This window comes from Pieris napi, chromosome 17 (genome assembly GCF_905475465.1).
Source record: "Pieris napi chromosome 17, ilPieNapi1.2, whole genome shotgun sequence".
NCBI classification, from domain to species: domain Eukaryota; kingdom Metazoa; phylum Arthropoda; class Insecta; order Lepidoptera; family Pieridae; genus Pieris; species Pieris napi.
Window position 1 is genome coordinate 10,821,815 of NC_062250.1, and position 21,946 is coordinate 10,843,760.

A 21,946-nucleotide genomic window follows, 5' to 3' on the forward strand; every position below is an offset into this window, starting at 1 on the left:
AAAAAGTCTGAAAACAACACTTTTCTATATACATAATATTCGTAAAACTTTAATACCATATCATAAAGTTCTAGTGTTAGTGGAGGGGTTCCGGGAAGGTAAATTTTTATTTTTTGACAATGTAGGTATTTGTTGTCTTATCAACTTTCTTTTTTTTTTCTTAGCTAGACCGGTGTCCCGAATAGCAGAATAAGTATTTAAAAAAAATAAAGAATCGACTGTTAGGCGGTACGATGTTCGCCAGGCCAGCTAGTATTTCATAAATACATTTAGCCCGTTGATGTCTACAGCTGAACATAAGCCCCTCCCCTTAATCGCCAGTACGGCCGCCGCGCTTTGCATCCAAAACACACCCTACACTCTCACCAGGTCATCTGTCCAACTGGTGGGAGGCCGTCCAACGCTTCGCCGACTGGTCCTCGCCCTTCACGACGTTTTAACACCAGCGGCTAAAGGGTCATCAATTAATGTTCGGCGTTGACTTAGTGTTAGAACATTTTATTTCCACAATAATTGAATAATTCATATTCGGTAATTTAATGTGCGCTTGAACTTTTTTGGATAGCTACGACTCTTAATAAATAATATTATTAATAATTATATCAGCCTTAACGATTCCAAAGTTTAATCGTAAGTGATAAAGCACGGCGTAGTCTTCGTTAACCGTCTACCTTAAGATACGTAATAAAATCGTTCATATAGTTGTCTATAGTAAAAAAAAAAGTGTAAAAAGTACACAAGTCAGAAATGAAACTTCTTTAGTAAACTAAGTTTTAAGTCTTATTTATACAAATCTAAAACTTTAGATTTCAGAGAGAAAGGAAGATATGTTAGTAATTTAATGAATTTAATTGTCATTAAAATATTAAAAGTGTCGATAATTAATACAAATTATAGTTTTTTTTAATTTATTTCTTCTATAATAAAAACACGTGGCATTTTAATTTATGATTTGTCATTTGAGAATAAATTATTTTGCATAATATATAAAATACTAATATTTCCTAAATATTCTTTACGAAATTTTAATTTTAAAAATAGAATTTCTGTAAGGCAATTCGCCTTTCTCACTCTCTCTCAATCGGTCTCAATCGCTCTCATGCGCCTAAAAAAGTTTCACTTCAAAAGTATTTAAACCCATTCGAAATCAATATCAACAAGCAAAGAAGGTGATACCAACTTTCTCCATTTATATAATCTTAAAACTATAAATATCCCTAAAGATCCTTTACATGTTAATTACTTAGGGTCTGTTTCACAATGTACGGATAAGTTCTACATAAGTTCCAAATTAGCTATTTATTACTTATTGATAGGATAAACACTATTGTTGCGTTTCACGACTGTCAGATAGCGCTATTCGTCACATAAAGTCCATCATAAGTCATGAGTCTGATGAAGTGTCAAATAGCACAATTTATCTTCCTAGTATATGTGTTGCATAGCTATTTGGTACTTTATCCATACATTGTGAAACAGACCCTAAATATATAACGTTCTATAATTGGCAATCTATTCCACAGATCTAGAAAAATGTGACCCACAATTTCCAATAGGTATGCGCGCGCGCACCTCTATGATAAGGCCCGAACCTGCGTTTGTTCTTAGATAAATTGTATCGGCTAATTCAGTTTCCTTCCGACCGCTCACTGTCGCGTTCGTAAAATAATGTGCGACAAGTGTTTGTGCTAAACTCGTCGTATTACAAGGTAGTGTTTTTTTTTTAATTATTTGTTTTACGCTTTTCGAACTGTGAAGGTAACATTAAACTAACAGCCGCTTAAATAGTTATTTTAATAAATATAATTATAGTTTATATTTTAAATGAGAAATATTAAAAATAAAAAAAAATGTTTTTATATATTTGACGGTTTCAAAATATTTTATGTACCCTCATTGCGCGATATGCTTTTAGTTTTTTTTATCAACTTCTACTTAAAACTAAATTTAAAATTGAAAAGGCTTACCGTTTTATATAAAATTAAAACCTGATATATTGAGAACAGTTTCTTTTGCCCAATATACCCGTAACCGGTTCGCGAAACTTTTGCAATCTCAAATTTGATATATCTAGTTTCTAAGACAACCTTTGCCTTGTATTGATTGAGCTTATTGTTAAGCAAAAAATTACTAGTAAAATCCAAAATTGGTAGTGTAATACAGTAACTCTTTATAACGAATTTCAAGAGACCGAGCATTTTTATACGTTACTAGCTGACCTGGCAAACGTCGTTTTGCCATGTATATAATTTATAATAAAAAACAGAGGTTGATCGTAGAGGGGTGAAAATTAGGGGAGGGGTTGTATGTATTTTTTAATGCTGTATCATAAAAAATAATCTAAAAATTAAAAAAAAAAAATATTTGGGGTTGACTACTACCCTTTACACTTAGGGGGATGAAAAATAGATGTTGTCCGATTCTCAGACATACCCAATATGCACACAAAATTTCTTGAGAATCGGTCAAGCCGTTTCCGAGGAGTTTAACTACAAACACCGTGAAACGAGAATTTTATATATTAGAGATAGAGAGGTGTGGTTATAGGGAAGGAAGAATTAATGAATGGGTATTGGGTTAATCCAAATAAATTTAACTAATTTTTACCTTATAGAAAGTTTTTCGCCATTCGTTATAAAGACTTTAAAGTGTATTTTGAATTACATTTTTATTATTTTATTTAGAAAAGATAGCTTATAACATATACTGTATAATTTACATAATGTGACTTAATAAAAAAATACATGAAACAGCTTCCGCAGTGTCAGTGTTTTACGCGAATTTTGCGATCTCTTCATTATTTAATAAAAAAACGTCGTTCCACAACTAAGCGATTCTTAAGGCATTTCTGCCGCGCACCACAACTATGAAGAAGCATTAATATGTATTTCTTTAATGACGATTCACAAGTGTACATTGTGTTACCTACGTGAATTAATGATTTTTGAATTTTGAATTTTGAATTTTATGTGGAACCAGCTGCCCACTGAAGTATTTCCGAACCAATTCGAGTTAGGGTCCTTCAAGAAAACCTACCTACCAGCGTACCTATTCATAAAAGGCCGGCAGCACGCTTGCGAGCCTTCTGGCAGTACAAGTGTCCATGGGCGGCGGTATCACTTAGCATCAGGTGAGCCTCCTGCCCGTCTGCCTCCTGTAACATTAAAAAAAACTAATGGAAATTAATATCTTATTTTATTAGAACTTTACTTAGGGTCCTTCAAGAAAAGTGCGATGCAATTATTTAAAGCCCCCACTTGCGAGCCCTCTGGCATTGAGTGTCCATTTATTTTATTTTATTTTTTTATTTTTTATTTTAACATGAGGTCTCCTGCCCAGCCCGGAAGGTCGAAAAATATCTTCCGCATATTTATTTTAAACAATTATAATGGTTATGTTATGTTATCATAAGGAAACTCGAGGAAAGCGAGAAAAAAACGATTTTTTGTGTACTTACCGGAGTTTGGTATAGAATTTGTCGGACTACCAAAACGTAACGTAACGAAGAGTTCTGGCCTTTACAAACAGCCTCTAGATTTGTTAGCGTTTTTTTCACATTCTTGCCCCGTCGATCGAGGTCGTAATGCACCTGGGTGATGTACTATAACTGTAATTTTTTCAGAATTTTCGCAAATTACTATAAAAAAAAAACACGAGGATGTCTTTATTCTACGGAAATTATATTGTACAAAATGTTAGTTATACTCGTTTACCTAATTTAACTCTTCTGAAATAGATCGCAACAACCATAAAGATAGTTTTAGTTTAGATTGTAATTCTACCAAATAATCATGAAAGTTAATGCGACAGTTTAAAAACAATTTAAGAATAATAGATATCTCTGTTTCACCAAGGTCATAATATTTCAGTGAAAAGAGTAGTAATAAATTATTACGATCTAGACATTCGTCAAAATTACCGTCGTAATGTGCGGTTACTGTGTCGTCCGTAATTATGCTTAAACAATTGTAAAACACTTTTGCACTTCTGTCTAATTAGATAAATAACTGCAATGTACATTTAGTTATTTTTTTTAACTATGTACACTAAATAAATAACAAAAAAGTTTATATCGTCGAATAGGAAAGAAATAGCTTTCATTTGATATATAATTATATATATATTGTTGTCTTATGTGCAAAGAAATGTACATACATTTTTGACTAAATATATTCGATCGAATTCAAATCGAATCGAATTACACTTGTTATTCTAATTCGAAAAAAGATTAATCTACCTGTTTACCTCATAAAAAACCGTCAACACATAAGTGAATGCTAATGAATCGACTCCTAATCGATTTTTATTGTTATAACAAAAATAAAAAATTTACTAAAATCGTGTAGCCAATTTGATATGTAGGTACTTTTTTTATGTTTATATACTAATGGCGTTACAACCTTTTAGGTGTAGCCCTCAGATTTCTGTATCTGTACCGTAATGAATTCTAATAGGCAAGTAGGTGATCAACCTTCTGTGACTGACATCGTTGGCTTTTTGGGGCTGAGGGTTTCCTTCACCATACTAGCGAGTGTTATATACGTAGAGACAGAGTCCATTGGTGCACTCTGTCTCTACGTATATATATAGCCGGATATTGAACCTACGACCAGGACCAGGAACAGAGAGTCGCATGTTGAAGCCACTAGGCTATACTGCAGACCAGCGCGTTTTTGTTTTTACTATGATTTTTTTAAATTATAATCAGCAGCTCATATCTTTTTATTTCTTTAGGTTATTCCAGCTTCTTTCGCCTTTGTAACACTTCGTTGCCAGGTCTGTTTTGGGCAGTATCTTCTCCGCTTAACACTTGGTTTCATAATAATACAAAATGAGTAGGAAATTTAAATAATAGGCCATGTAGTTGACAGTTGGCTTTATCGGTATCAAGCCATCTATTCCAGGCAACCTTAGCCATGGCATCATCATTACATGTTAAGGCAATTAATTATTATTATGAAAAACTTACGTAAATATTTATTTTAAACACACAAATATACAGTATTTACAATATTCTTCACCAATATAGTAATAATAATAATTAAAAGTTGATAAATATTAAATAGTAAATTTAAAAAAAAAGTTTGGTCTTTTCCACTTTGAATACCCTCACATATACTAGATATTATATGAACAAATAGTTTTTTGATTAAAGTAAATAATTATCGTTTATTAAAACCTAAACATAACAATAAAATATAAATTATTTACAATTTTCTTAACCTAAAATATCATAATAATCGAAATAATTAAAAATTAATAAAACAATTTTATAAAGTTTGGTTCCTGTGGCAGTGTACCTTTAACGCTGGCAGTATTTCCTCGCTGTATTGCGATACTTATTCGTTGGACGACGAAAGCACCAGCTCTGGGGTCACCGGTACTATCTTCCAAGCGCCAACTTAAAATTTTAATTAGCGCCTGTGCACTTGAACCCTACGGCCCAAGATTCTCTACTCCAACGGGAACAAAATCAAAGTTGGAGAAACTTTATGAAAAATAATATTATTGATTGAAAATATATCACGATGAATAAATAAAACAGTTTTATATAAAATTGATTATTAAGTTATATCGTGACGAATAAAATTTTTAATAGAAAATTGAAAATATAATAGCTTAGTTGAAGTGATAAAATAAATAAATGTTTGCTTGCTAATAATATTTGAGGTTGAGGTCAAATTTTGACCTTATTTCATTTAGTGAATTTTACAACGTAGTGCCAAAGTTAATAGAAACACCAACAATAATACATCTTTACAGTACTTTTTGAAACTTATAATGGCGAATGATTATTTTTTACCTATTCAAACCCCGAGGGAGATGGGGAGGGGGGGGGGGGATACATGGTTAACTTTATATAATTTAGTTAAAAATTATATTTTCAAGAGGTCTTGGCCTCAGTTTCTGTATCTGTTCCGTGATCATTTCTAATAGGCAAGTAGTTGATCAAGCTTCTGTGCCTGACACAGACAGCGACTTTTTTTATCTAAGGCAGTGTATCCCAACCTTTTTTGTGCCCCACCTTAGCCTTACTAAAATTCTTATGCCAATTCAATATACATAAGTTTTAATTTAAAAAAAAATGTATCGTTAAATTAAGGAAACATAAATGATATCATATTTTTTCCTTTTTAGGAAAAAATTATTAGGAAATTGTTATCGATAGATATAAAGCATATAATGAAAAACTTAAATTCTAATACCAAATTATTTTATTAATTTTTTGAATAGCAATAAATTAAGAATCAAATTGCCCCACTGTGGGTCGTAGACCCCACGTTTGGAAATACTGGTCTAAGGTATGCTGGTTTCCTCACGATGTTTTTCCTTGATCAGGTCAGGGATCGATCCCAGGAATGAGAGTCGCACATTGAAACTACTAGCCAAACACTTAATTGTTAATACAGGACAAATAGATTTAATGAAAACACTTTTTTACCGGATTGAAGTTATGTATTATTATAAATTTATAATTATTTTACATAATTTTATATTTTTCGACGTTTCGCGTGCTTTACAGCGTGCGTGGTCACGGTAGAATAATTATAAATTTATAATAATACATAACTTCAATCCGGTAAAAAAGTGTTTTCTTTAAATGTGTAAAAGTTATGTCAATAAAAGACAATACTAGGACAAATAGATGTTATTTTAACGATTGTTATCAAGTACTGTTATTGTTTCATAAGCCGTTTAAAAAGTAATTCACATTTTAAATCCCGGACGGAAAAAATCGTCATAATTAAAGTTCCAAGGTAATTAGCACTTTTTGTTAGATGTAGATGTTTCTTTTTTTGTAATAGCAGGCAGACGAGCAGGAGGCTCACCTGAGGTTGAGTGATACTGCCCATGGACACCCACATTGCCAAAAGGCTCGCAACTGCGTTGTCGGCCTTTAAAAAATTTGCACGCTCTTTTATTAGTCGAAATACTTAATTCATAATTTATTGGTCAATAAGTCAGCTTTCTGCGCTTCTTAGTTTGTCTAAGACGGAAAAGTTAGCATATGAAAGAAAGAATAACGTTGGTGTTAGAACGCACAACCTCCAAGTTAGAACTAAAGATACCAGCGCAGCTCACAGTTCACATATAATATCGACTGATTACACCTGTTTAAATATATAATAAGTAATGTGTAATAACACTTGGCTATAAATTTTATTTTCTGTATTGAAACACTACCAAATAGCCTTATAATCACCATATAATAATCTTCTTCAAATTTAAGAGCCGGGCTCTTGTCTGTGGATTAATCGCCACTCAGTGCGGTTCTGCGTCAGTGTCTTGGCCTCCTTGATCTGGTCTATGTAAGTTATTCCCGGACTTCCTCGTCCTCTCCTGCCTTCTATATTCCCCTCTAAGATGGTCTTAAAGAAGTTGTTGTGTCGCACCACGTGTCCAATCATCTTCCCTCCGGTTTTCTATCGTACTCAGCAGATTTCGTTTTTCTCTGACCATACTCAGCACCTCTTCATTGGTCTTCTTTTATAATAATAATAAACTAATTTATTCAATTACATAAAATGTTACTGAAAACTTTGTTATTTGTTGTTTGTTATTTTAGAATTTGATAAAAAACGAGTCTCTAATCAATCGAAACGTTATGTAAATTACAAATTGTTTATAAACAGTTACTTTTTTTTTATTTTGCGATTATTACAATTTATCCTTATCTCAAGTACTTTTTGACACGATATGAATATGTCGGAAAGATATCGTCAGGCCGTTTCTCCACTGCTCCGGTCCGGCGTCGGATACCGGAATGAGTCATGAGAAAAATATCGGAAGGCCGGATTACGCTTCTCCACTATATCCGATCCGACAATAATCGATACTTGTATATTTATCATGCAACACTTATATTAACTAAAACCCATATACATATACTTTATTTTATTAATAAAACGTTCTAAATTCTGAATATTTCTCCATCGATATAGACATCGTCATTAGCGGGCGTCGTGTGGGTGAAGTGCGAGCACAAAAGACTTAAACCATTGAAGAAAAAAAAATGATAAAATTACATTAATTTAATGTTTTACATTACTAAATGTTATTAGGGACCGGCGCGCCTCAGTGCTCCAGCCCTCCACTGCGCACTGCAGTCCACCCCGAGACACTGACACAGCAATTCGTGCTGAGATAGGGTCTTAATAGTATAACAATAACAGAGCCCGTTTATTTCCAATCTTTACTAATGTTGAATATACAGTATAAATTTCTTATATACATTTTTTGTTCTTACTTGATATCCTAGCTTCCTTCTGTATTATTGATCGGAACCCCTTCACGGGTTACGTCTCCTCTAGTTTTTTCCAAATTTCTCTATTCTTCTTCATTCTCCTGCTAACGCTTCTATATCTTCTATTCACCTTTTATTAGGGCGCCCTGTTCTACATCTTCCCCTGATCTTCATAAAACTTAGCTAAAAACCATCTCGGTCACGTCAATCTTAATAGACGTATATAAATTACGCGTCACGTTGTTTGTCTGCTATGGACTTCTAAACTACTTAACCGATTTCAATCAAATTTCCACACCGTGCAGTTTGATCTAACTTAAAAGATAGGATAGCTTACATCTCAATTTATACCTGCAATATTATTTTATCGCAAATTATTTGTTTATTATTTGACAGTCACAATACTAACACATGGCGCTGCGTTGAAAGTACCAACGTTTCACATAAGCTACAATTTAATGGCATAACCACCAAAAAAGCATGGTGTTCTGTTTTCCCTTGAATATAACAAAAACCTTAGCCTTATAAAAAAGACCCAACGATATCGGCTCTTTCGTATAGGACCATAGACAAACTCTGTTTCGCATCGGGGGTAATAATTATATAGGTACGTACTATTACTTATTATAACATAACAACGATGAGATTTTAAATAAGCAATGCTGTCTTGATGAGGAAATAATTCTCCGAGTCTCACGACGGAAGCAAACATGTTTATTTTAAGATCGTTATCATATCTTATCAAATGATATCACTGATATTATAGTAGGTAAAGACATTTAATATTAAGGAGTTTTTCATTCAACGCAATTAAAATTCTCGAACCGAATTTCTCGTGAAAAATATAGTTAGAGGTTTTTTTATGTAATAGGAGGCAAACGGGCAGGAGGCTCAACTGATGTTACGAGATAACGCCGCCCATGGACACTCACATTGCCAGGCTCGCAAGTGCGTTGCCGGCCTTTTAAGAATTGGTATGCTCTTTAGGACTGTATGGAGAAAATCAATCAATCATTTCAAGTTCAAAAATAATTAAAAGTAGTTTTTTACAAACTTGACACGGCCAACGTTGTTTTAGCCATATGAATGATAAAAGTTATTAACAATATAATATGCTCTTTGGTGTCAAAAAAATTTGATGCCACTATTTGCAGATACTACAAATTCGGTCGGTGTTCTTCCAGCAAAGCAATCAATGCCTGCTCCTGGAACATAAAAAAGAAGCATATATTAAATAACATAAAATATTAAATTAGCACATATCTTAAAAAATTAAAGGATCTTTGGACTTGGACAGTTACTCGCTTTATCATAATTGTAATCGATACTATGACAACAGCTTTTGTTAGCGGATATTACAGTCTAAGGGTCTGTTTCACAATGTATGGATAAAGTACCAAATAGCTATGCAACACAAAAATTATTTGGAAGATAAATTGTGCTATTTGACATTCATCGGACTCATAACTTATGATGGACTTTATGTGACGAATAGCGCTATCTGACAGTCGTGAAACGCAACAATTGTGTTTATCCTACCAATAAGTAATTAATAGCTAATTTGGAACTTATGTAGAACTTATCCGTACTTTGTGAAACAGACCCTAAATGTCATTTTACTAGTACATTAAAAGCAGATAGTCGTGCAGTATTAGTCTTACGTTTTTTTATTCTGTGCCCTTTGTAACACAGAGTAAAAAACGGTGTGAATCTATCAATAAATCCTCTTTTTAAAATAATGTTGCTGCGTAAAGTATTTTAATTAATTGCGTGATAAATTAACCGTGTAATACGTAAGCACAATTAATGTTTACACAGATATTTCATGCTACAATTGTTTTAACTAAGGAATTTGTAAAGTTATAACGAACACTGTACCAGTATCATATTTCATTTTAAAATAGAAAATTTATGAAGTATGTACAAATTACAATAGAGAGCAGTGTTGGCCTAGTGGTTTCAGCGTAAGACTTTCATCCCTGTGGTCGTAGGTTCCTCGGTTGTTTCGCAATGGACTTTCTAGGTGCGAAATTAACACTCGCTCGAACGGTGAAGGAAAATATCGTGAGGAAAACGGGACGCTTTTTTAGACACGGGAATTTGGCGGCCTGTCAGGCATAGCAGGCTGATCACCTTGAAAAATTAAAAAAAATATCACGAAACTAAAGTAAATGAGACAATCTGTGTCAATAAATGATTCAATCAAGACGATTTTTTGTAAACAAGTGTACAGTATACAATTTTTATATAGACAGGATTTCTGTGCGTCGTCGATTATAGACAATAGAGGCAAACATCAAAGTCAAATCATTTATTTCAATAGGCAAAATTACAAGTAAAAAAAAATGACTCCATGCCCTTTCCAAATGGAGAAGAATCGGCAGAAACTGCATATGTACTTAGGTACTCTTTTACAATATTTTGTATACATCGATTTGATTATATGTGAATCAAACAATAATAAGTCATAATTATAACGATAACAAAATATCTTCTCAAAATTATCTAAAAACTTTTGTTTATTTTGTATTCGTGTGTTTAAGAAACTATTGTTGTTTTTTTTTCTTTTCGCCTATGGAGCAGGCTATAGTCTTTCGACCATACCGCGGGGTATCGTATTATTCTATGATTAGCAAGTATGACCCTCGAAACTTGGTGACTCAGAAGGCCAGTGAATTTTCCTCAAATTCACGATACGCTATGAATAATTATTTTTATTGAAGGGCTGTGCGAGGTGATTTATGTAAAAGTTTATACGTATATTGTAATAATTGTTCTTCAACAATCACTTTTAGGATGTCGCGTTAGCGATTTGAATACCTTTCGTTATTGCGATAGTTTTTGACGCCTGGACATTCAAATCATATTTATATATATAACTCGTTATTTTAAGCGCAGTAATAATGTCTGAGCGTCGTGGTCAGCAAGGAAGCATCATGAGCGGACAATCTTTTTCCACCGGTGTCTGTCCAGCGCCTCTCTTATGACAGTGTAAAGTTTTCAGGACGATGAGTCTTTTACTTGATCGGTCTATCTGCTTGGTAATGATAACACTGCAATAATATCCAATTTTTGTATAAAATACCGTAAAACGTGAAAATTTGTTTAATATGTTTGTATATATCGCAACTATACAGTCAAAGTCAAAATCATATTTGGGCGTAAAAAGTAAAAACCGATAGTGGTTACAGCCGATGACGTTGTTATTAAGTACCTAATAGAATTTAGCCGGGACCTTTGATTTTGGTAAATATCACCGGTATGTTTTGAACGTGTAAACAGTTTTGACTATATTTCAATACTTATACAGTACTCTGTACTACCCAGTACCAGCTCCTTCCACTTGACCGTATGCAGTGAAGGGCGATTCGTCGACGACCAACATTTACGAGCCCTCTGGCATTTACAGTGTCCATGGGCGGCGGTATCACTTAATATCAAATGTGCCTCTTGATATATAAAAAAATAACACGGTAACTGTGTGTGTGTGGTTTTGTTGCGTTGATGTGTGCGAGACGGTAATTTTATAATTAATTTTACGATTGAATATACTTTAAATCTTAGCTACTAGTATATTATTTAGGAAAATATTGTAAAGTAACACAATAATAACCATATGGACTCATTATCTGCTTAAATAAATTATTATTATTATTAGAGATTCAGAAACAAGTATTAATGATTATTTGCGTGAACTATTATAATTAATATTAATTTGATAACGTAATAATGAATTTTATTTGATGATGTAGTGATAAAATAATATAAGATGACTATAATTATATGACTCAATGTAATTGTATCTTCTATTCTACCTTTAGATTGTACCACCATAACATTTGTACAATATTCGTACAAATAAATTATTATTATTAAGACCTACCGTCAAAATTCAGTACATCTTCAACGGGGAGTTTCTAATTATTATCCTAAGTGAATAATTTAAATTTTATAATAATCTTGAATCTATTTGTTTCTTATTATTTATAAGTTTTATTTTGCTTTATGTAACTGTGATTAGATAAATAATTTTCCCATATTTTTTCCTAAACCTTACGTAATACAAAAATGGCCTTACGTCATAAGAAATTGATAAAACAATGGTTTTGAGGTAAAAACAACTATGTATTAATTTAGCGTCGGTTTACGAATTTGGAATGCGTTAAACCTGGATGCTTTTAGGTTCCATAAATGTCCAAAACCTTCTTAGGACTAGCCTACTTCATTTTATTTTACTGGAGTATCGCTTTTTTATAATTTAGATCAATATTCCCATAATTTTTTGTCCCATCCCAAGAATTTTAGATATTAAAAATTTAATTGTTCACTTAAGTAACTTAAATGTAGGTTTGAGGAAGAAATAACTAGGAAATTGTTACCGAAACACAGTAAGTAAATTTATAAAACATAATCAAAAACTGAAATTTTAGTAAATTTTCGAATTGCCCTTAACAATCAAATTGCCCTCTGAGGGGCGTGGGCCATACGTTAGAAAAACTGATTTAGATTTAGGCCTTGTAGTCTGGAACCTTGTAGCAGGAATACATCCCATTTTTAACCTGTTTTATGATGTGTTAAAGTGCCTGTTATCCTGTATAACATGGACGTCCTAGATTCGGTTCCTGGTGACTTAAGGCCCAGAATGAGATAACAATAGCCTTTATTTCCAAAACTTAATTATGAACATTGAAGTTAAATTGTATGGATCCTAAAAAATTTGCTTTTGACAGTAAGAAAAATACAATGTAACATTTACGAAGCCATCATATGCTTGTATTATCAGGTTTTGGGTTGTCCACCGTTGGACATAGGCCTCCTCCATCCAGTTCCACTCGTGTCTGTCGTGGGTCGATGTCAGGTCCAAGTGTCCCAGTGATGTCGTCCGCCCAACGCCGGCGCTGGCATTAGTGCAGCACTCTCTCGCTCAATCGGTTGTCGCACATTCTTGCTGTGGAATGGCGTTGGGAGGGGCACCCTCCCAACGCCATTCCATGGCACACCATTTTACCTGCGTCTATATTTTTTGTTTTGTGTGGCTTCACATTTAATCTTGTTTCTCAGATGCAAGCCTCATATGCTCTGTTTTCTATCAGCTGTGATAAATATACGAGACCTTAAACAATATTAATACTAAGAGCACGTACCAATATCGATTCGTCACAAAACCATAACTCCTCTCAAGGTATAGCAATGAAATTTATCCTCATGCTATAAGCACCTATTGTTTTATAATCTATCACTTTGTAATGGAGGTTTTACTGGGAAGTGCCTTTTACTTCTTATAATAATAAGTGGCGATGCAACCCTTCTTCTTTTTTTATGTAACAGGAAGCAAATGTGCAAGAGGCTCATCTGATGTTAAGTGATACCGCCGCCCATGGACAGTCACATTGCGAGCCGCAAGTGCGTTGCCGGCCTGTTAAGAAATGGTACGCTCTTTTCTTGAAGGACTCTAACCCGAATGGGTTCGGAAATACCTCAGTGGGCAGCTGGTTCCATATAGTGGTGGTGGGCGCCAAAAGTTGCCATAAAAACGCTCAGTTGTGGGTGATGGCTTCAGATTGCATCGGTTTGATGATTTTTATTTCATAGCCAGGTAGGTGATTAGCCTTCTGTCTGACACATTTCGTTGATTTGTGGGTGTCCAAATTTTTTCCTTTACCGTATGAAAGTGCTAGATGCGCATATTGAAAAGTCTATTGGTGTACAGCCGGGGCTCGAAACTCGAAAGTATGACCTCAGGGATGAGTCGCACGCTGAAGCCACTCTACCAACACTGCAATTCTTATTAAATATGCATCTTTTTCTGATAAATTATAATAACGCTGTCACGAAGTGAGATAGGTACTTTACTTAATAAAGCAATTAGACATATTTTTTAATTAAAGGAGGATAATTAATATTTTACAGCAAAAATCTCATTGAATCTTGTTTTCATTAATTACTAAGACATTTAAATGACTTTATTTAATGCAATTTGGGAAATTTTGTGAAAATTTGCGGTTTGGTCTTTATAGGTTATTTTTTTTTTTATTTACATTCATTTTTTTTAGGGCAAGGAGTTCTACTTCTTTGCTGTTTGAACAAGAAACGACGTTTCATATCTTGTCCTAACAGGTGACGCTAAAGCAACTATTGCATATCCAATAAGAAACTCACACATGAAATTAAAACAGATAAGAAATAAATTAGGAAAAACTAATTAATTTATAATTAAAGAGTATTTACAAAATGAAAAAAAAGTAATTATATACACTAACGTCTAACGTTTTTTTTTTTTTTTTAACTCTTCATCTATCTGCAATCAGCCTCTTGGCTTTTATCAGATTTTTAGGGGAAAGGTTGGCAATTAGGGAACGCAAATCCAATAATTTTTACTCCCTCCGTAATTTTTAAACTGTCAGATTGCGGCAAGTTTCGCCCTTTTTAGCCGATAGACACTGTCCGTCATTTCCAAGAGGCCCGAAGCTAGGGGGTTCACGTGTTGCTGAAGTCTCATTTTGTATCGCACGGTTGATCTTTTAATGTCTTTCTCGACAGTGGCAATTCCCAAATATTTGTGGACTTCAGTATTTCGTGTTAACCACAGCGCTCCGCTCATATTTCGCAGTGTTTTGTTTTGTCTAACGTCTAACGTATGGTAAAAGTTTTGTCAGTAAACTTGACGGACAGTAAAAAGGTCCGTTAACCTATGAATTTCCATGACAGGGAATAATATGTGCCCTTTTTATTTGTTGATTATGATGTCATCTTCTTCAGTCGCGCTCTTCATTTCTGAAGGTCGTATTAGTGGCGCCGCAGAACTTTACTCTCCACTGTCTTCGAGACAGCCTGGTGAGACCTGTAAGGGCCTTTTCTCGATCGGTTCAGCGAGTGGGGATGTTATCATGATGGGTCTTTATTACTATATATTACGCTCCTATGATAGATAAAAGATTTTTTAAAGTTAAAGAAAGCTGGTTTAGCCCCACCACTATGTGGAACCAGCTGCCCATCGAAGTATTTTCGAACCAATTCGACTTAAGGTCCTTCAGGCAAAGTCCTTAAAAGGCTGGCAACGCACTTGCCAGCTCTCGGACAATATGTCACATAAACATCAGATTAGCCTCCTTCTCTTTCGCCTCATTGTAAGCAAGTCAAGTAAGTTCTCCATCAAATTATGGAAAATGCTCCCCGATTCTATTCGATTAGCTACCATTGTAATTTATCTACATAAGTCAACTCATATAACTATACAACAACAACAAACACAGATATTGTTTTAGAACTTCAAATGATGATAAAAAATATCTTTAGTAACTCGCAAATTAAATGTTAAAGTGATAAAAAAATCAAGACAAGGTTTTCAAGTTTGAATGATCAATTAGTTGTTTGAAGCCATCTAAACTTTTTGCAATGTTTTTGTACAGGTCAAGGTGTTGTAATACAGGTTTATATGTAATATAATTTAACAAGTAAGATAAACAAGGCAACCGTAGATCGGGTTGGGTAGGCCTAGGTACCTGGACGAAATCCAGGAGGTACTAGAGTAGGGACAAGTCAAAAGTACACATAATCGATGATGATGTGTCACGAAACTGGATGAAGCGAGTATGTGACTGTAACAAATGGAGATCCGTGGTCTTTGCCTACTCCTTCAGGAAAATGGCTTGATAAAATGAATAAATGTTAGTTAAGAATATCTTTGCATCAATAAGTTTTAATTTTTTGTGTTTAGGCAACATATTAGTTGTATTTCATTGAATTCACATTAAACTATGTTTATACATCTATACCTTCCCCAAAAGCCGGCTGGAGCGTGTGCCTTTTTTTATAGAACATGGTGCAAACGGGCAGGAGGCTCCCCTGATGGTGCGTTTGCACCATCCACCATGTTGATACCGGCGCCCATGGACACTCTCAATGCCAGAAGGCTCGCGAGTGCGCTGCCGTTTAAAAATTAGTACGCTCTTTTCTTGAAGGTCCCTAAGTCGAATTGGTTTGGAAATACTTTAATGAGTAGCTGGTTCCACATAGTAGTGGTGCGCGGCAAAAACTGCTCAGTTGTGGAACAACGGACGTCGAGGCGATACGGGTGGAATTTCGTATTCTGCCTCGACATCCGATGATGTAACACAGCTGCAGGTATTAAGTTTTAATCCAGAGTCACGTTCGACACACACCTATGCACCAATCATTCTAAGTGTGCATTTAACACTCGCGAGGAAGGAACACATCGAAAGGAAACCGTGCATTAGACCGTTGATGAAAAAGTTGATGGCATGTGCCTAAGAGGCTAATCAGTCACTTGACTGTTATGAAAATAATTCAACACGAACGTTCAAAACCTTCCTCAGAAATACTATTTAGTGGCAAAGACATTAGTATTTTATATAAGTGTTTACCTGTAACGTTTCCGCTATTGTGTAGTGGAACCCGGACTTTATTTTATTAAGAATTTGAATGAATTAATATAAAGATTTCCATAAATACAGATATTTTTAGCACTTTAACTAATTATGAGTATTTATCTTCGAAACATAATAAGTCTTTCTGTAGGATCCAATTTATTTAATGGCAAAATTATTCCGTCGATTAAGCTTTAAAGACAACTTTTTACAGTGTTCTGATTCATTGTTATACGATTTATTAACAATTCGAAATGATAAGCTCTGTGAGATGTTAATTTCATGTCGCTTCAAACGTATTAGCTCTGGCCACTATATTATCTTCTATAAATATATAAAACAAAGTCGTGTTAGTTACACCACTTATAAAAGTTATAACTCAAGATCGGCTGGATCAATGTTAGTTATCTCTTTTTGGTGGATTCTTCTCGGCTCCGAATAGCAGAATAAGTAATAAAATATCGGATAAGTTATCGAATACTAATAAATAAATATATTAATTTTACGAATGCAAACACCATGTGGCGCCATCTGTACTCTACCCTCTGTAGGTGTTTCTTTTTCATTGTTCCACTTTAGGGTTGCCTGGAAGAAATCGCTTGTTAACGATAAGGCCGCCCGTTGCCTTATAACTTTTGTAACCTGCTTTTTTTTATTTTTGTTATGTGTATGTTTTTGAATGAGGTGTTAAAGTATAAATAAATAAATATTATATGTAATCTACATTGTAGGATGTGCTGCTGACGTCAGAGTTAATTACACCATGACGAATTACGTTCAATTGTTATACAAATGAGCAAAGATTTTGATAGGAGCATTGAAAAGCTGATTAGTTCCAGTTATTATAAGATGTGGTGACCGTTTCTCAAGTATTTTGTTGTTTATTCACAACAATTTATCTACTTTACTACACTTATATATATATATATATCGATATATATATAGATAATATTATATCGAATTTATAACTTAAACCATAAATATCATCACGAATTTAATATAAAGAATTATTTTACGAAAACTCTTAATTTATTTTGGTTAAAATGTATAGTTTTAATTAGTCGATAAAAGAGATATATCAAGATTTGAGGCTTTATTATGATTAAAGAAATACAATACTTTTCAGTTAGACATTTTTTTAATCAATTTCATTTTTTTTCTTATAACTAGTTTGTTACCAAGGCAACTTCTTGTATGCCAGTATACATACTTCACATAAATTATGGGCACTAAAATTTGGGCAATAAGGGTAAAGATTGTCTAAAGCAAGTTATTTTGGATACCTCCTAATCCTATCTGACATTTAAAAAGCTGTTCGTACACTTATTAATAACATAAAGGTTTTGGCGTCTTTTTCCTCTGATTTTAAAAACTTGTTTCTGTCCTTTTTTGATCATGAGTTCACCAACCAATAAAATTTTTTTTTGTAATTTTTCAGATGTTGATAACTACATTGCTCCTGGCAGCCACCTTAGCTACAGCCGAAGACCTACCTCCATCCTGTAATAAACGTGTTTTCTGCAACAGCAAGCTTCTTCATCATGTCCAAATGAGTCGAATTTTTCCCGATTCCAAAACCTTCGTTGACCGCCATCTGCTTTATGATGAAGATACCACTCTTTCCGCCTTCCAAGAACTTCTCGATCAGACTAATGAAAATCCCACTGAAAAGCAAATAAGGCAATTCGTCGATAAGTACTTTGACGAAAGTAGCGAACTGGAATTATGGACCCCTCCAGACTTTAACTCGAACCCACAATTTTTGTCCTCCATCCGTGATGGAGAATTGCGCCAATTCGCAAAAGATATTCACGACATTTGGCCAACCCTTGGAAGGAAAGTTAAGCAAACGGTCATAGAAAACCCAGATCAATACAGTTTTATACCCGTCACCCACGGATTTGTTATTCCCGGTGGACGGTTTACGGAGCTCTACTACTGGGACACTTACTGGATCATTGAAGGACTCCTCGTCAGCGGAATGAAGGAAACTGTTAAAGGAGTCCTCGAGAATCTAATTGAATTAGTAAACAAACTCGGTCATATACCTAACGGTAGTAGATGCTACTATGAGCAAAGAAGTCAGCCCCCGCTTTTGACATCAATGGTCTCTCTGTATGTTCAAGCGACTAACGATACTGAGTTTCTTGAAAAGAATATCAAATCTTTAGAAGCCGAACTTCACTACTGGCTTGACACCCAAGTCTACACATTTGATATTGGTGATAAAGCGTACACGTTACTTCGATACTATGCTGCAAGCGAAGGACCGCGACCAGAGTCATACCAAGAGGACTACACAAGCGCGCAAATTTTCGACAACGACCAACGAAAAACTCAATTCTATATTGATATAAAGAGCGCAGCAGAGAGTGGATGGGACTTCTCGACCCGTTGGTTCATCAAAAATGGAACTGACAAAGGCAACTTGACAGATATCCACGCTACAGAGCTTATTCCTGTGGATCTAAATTCTATATTTGCAAAAGCGCTTAAAAATATGGCATATTTCCAATCCTTGCTACACAACTATAGTAGATCGTGGTATTGGTCGCGTCTCGCCAGACAATGGACTAACAATATTGAAAAAGTATTATGGGACCAAGAGGACGGCTGCTGGCATGATTGGGACTTGGTTAATAAGAAATTCCGGAAGTATTTCTACCCTATCAACATCGCTCCTTTGTGGATGGGTATTACTGACAAGAAGTTTGTTGTAAAGAATGCACCACGTATCTTAAAGTACTTGAAAGAATCACACGGCCTGGATTATCCTGGCGGTATTCCCACATCATTGGTGAAGAGTGGGGAACAATGGGACTTCCCCAACGCTTGGCCACCACTTATAAGTCTGGCCGTGAATGCTATTGAAGCATTGGAGTTGCCAGAGGCGAAAGACTTGGCGTTTCGCGTGGCTCAATCTTGGGTACGGTCATGTTACAAAGGATTCTCAGACAACAAGCAGATGTTTGAGAAGTATGACGTGGAAGTCCCGGGAAGAATTGGCGGAGGTGGGGAATATACAGTACAAACTGGCTTTGGGTGGTCCAACGGTGTAATTTTGGAATTTTTGGCGAAGTATGGACAAAGAATGTCTTTGTATGACATGAGAAAAGATGCGAGTGATCTATTAGGGTCTCGTGCAGTTGGTGTTTTGGATGCTTCGAGTGAGGACTCTTCTAAGTCAGATAGTTCAGGTAGTGAGGAAGTAATTATGGTGGCATTTAAATTGTAAATAAACCTAGTACCAGCTTTTTACGAGTATATTTAGTTTTACGAGAAATCAATAGGCGGAGTTACCGTTTTAGTATTTTTGTTTCTTTGACATAGCAATACCGGATTAGGTAAAAATAGATGAACAAATAATTTTTATAATAGGTATAAAAAGTAACTGCAATTTTGACTTGAATATTAATTTACGTAGTTGTTTATAAATATATATTTTTTTGTTAAAATACTTTACAATCTTGTGCCATTAAATATGTTTTAATTTATTTAAAAATGTTGACGTAATAAAAATAACACTAATTATATGACATAACATTTATAATATTTTTAAGTTAAAATGTAATAAATAACCATTTTTAGTATAAGTGAAGATTTTAAACAGATGACGAAGAATAATAAGTATGCTTTTTTATTTAGACCATATAATAGAACAAAGAAAATATATTATTATTTTATAGGTACCTCTACAAACTTTTTAAACGTATGACGACGAATAACTATGCCTTATATTAAAAAACCCGGCGCTTGATGAAAATGTAATTTGCGAACACAAAAGATGCGAAATTTTTCTCCTTATGTTGGTTAAAATCGTTTAAAATAGATTTTTTAAGCAATTTTCTTTCGTATAATATATCTGTTAGTTAAATTGTCTATCCTTAGAACGGCCCGTGTTTAAAATAAATTTCTTCATTATTTTTGCTCAGTATTTAAGTAGTATTTTCGGGCTATTTTGGTTGAGTTCTGGTTAGAGCAGTGTGTTCCAACCTTTTTTGTACCATGCCTTTCTAAGATTCATATGCCCCAAACACAATTTTTATTATTAAAAAGTTGAATTGTTTACTTCAAATTTAAATAAAAGGTTTTAGGAAGAAATCACTAGGAAATTGTTAACGAAACACAGTAAGTAAATTTTCAAAACATGACAAAAACCTGAAATTTAAAATCCTAATAATTTCAATAAATTTTCGCATAACCCTTGATAATCAAATTGCCCCCTTGTGGGGCGTGGGCCCCACGTTGGGAAACACTGGCTTAGGGGATGATAAATTTTTATAAGTGAAGAATATTTTTGAACGTTTCCTATATCTAACTAAAATTTATTAATCGGGCGTAAAGAATACGGACCGTTAATAGTAGAACTTTGTGGCTTAATGTTAAGGAAATTTAAGGATTAAAGGCTGTGTCTTTATTATGAGTTTTATTTTGTTCAAAATTAATTCTTTATTTATATATATATTCGAGTTAGTGTAAGTGCACGTTAGTCTTAAGTGCTAAACAATGGTAAGTGAAAATAATAGTTCACGAGAACCTTGTGTTCCCTTAATAGAGACTGTAAGTTTTAATGGACACTTTCTTATGTTAAATATTATTTTTAATAAATAAGGTAAGTGTTAAATTACTAAAGCCGGAATTACATTATGAAATTAGTTGCATGAAATTAATTTCCACCAAAAATCGCGCAGGGCACGAAACTCGCTCACACATGCATTACGAAAATATTAAATTACACGTGAAACTGTTGGCAAAACTAATGTCACGAAATTAATTTCATGCTACTAATTACGTAATGTAATTCTGGCTTTAGGCTGGAACGCAATGCTAAATGATGTCTTTGTGCAAAGACAATTTATAAAAAAAATACAGTAACGGGAATTTCTTAAATCATGAGCGTAGACGAGATGAAATAACAAGAATATCTCGGCCACTATTTGTAACGATCTAGTATACTCAAAACAACACATTAGCAATAGTTTCTTATATCAAATAAATAATAATTTAAGTACTATATATAATAAGGATTATATTAATTTTATGCCTTCACTCCGCGATGACTCCTTCGATACTATTTTCCAATCTATCCCCGCTATCTCTTTTATATCCTCTGCCCACGTTTCTAGTCTAGCCTCTTTATTCCCACTGTGCCATTCCAAGTAAGGGTTTTTTTGACCCATCTGTCATCATAAGTATGGCCATTGTGACCGGCCCATTTCCACTAACATTTTTGCGTGTGTAACGACGTCACTTATTTTTGTAAGATTTCGAATTACACTGTTTCATACTTTGTTTTGTCAGCTGAAGAATAGCA

At 34.1% G+C, this 21,946-nt stretch overlaps 1 protein-coding gene across 1 annotated transcript; it reads left to right on the forward strand.

Moving 5' to 3' along the window:
* Positions 1–1,577: 1,577 nt before the first annotated feature.
* Positions 1,578–21,049, forward strand: LOC125057749 (trehalase-like). Its single transcript, XM_047661622.1, has 2 exons — positions 1,578–1,709; positions 18,071–21,049. The coding sequence occupies exon 2, from the start codon at positions 18,071–18,073 to the stop codon at positions 19,865–19,867; it is 1,797 nt and encodes a 598-aa protein (XP_047517578.1). The 5' UTR covers positions 1,578–1,709; the 3' UTR covers positions 19,868–21,049.
* Positions 21,050–21,946: the final 897 nt, after the last annotated feature.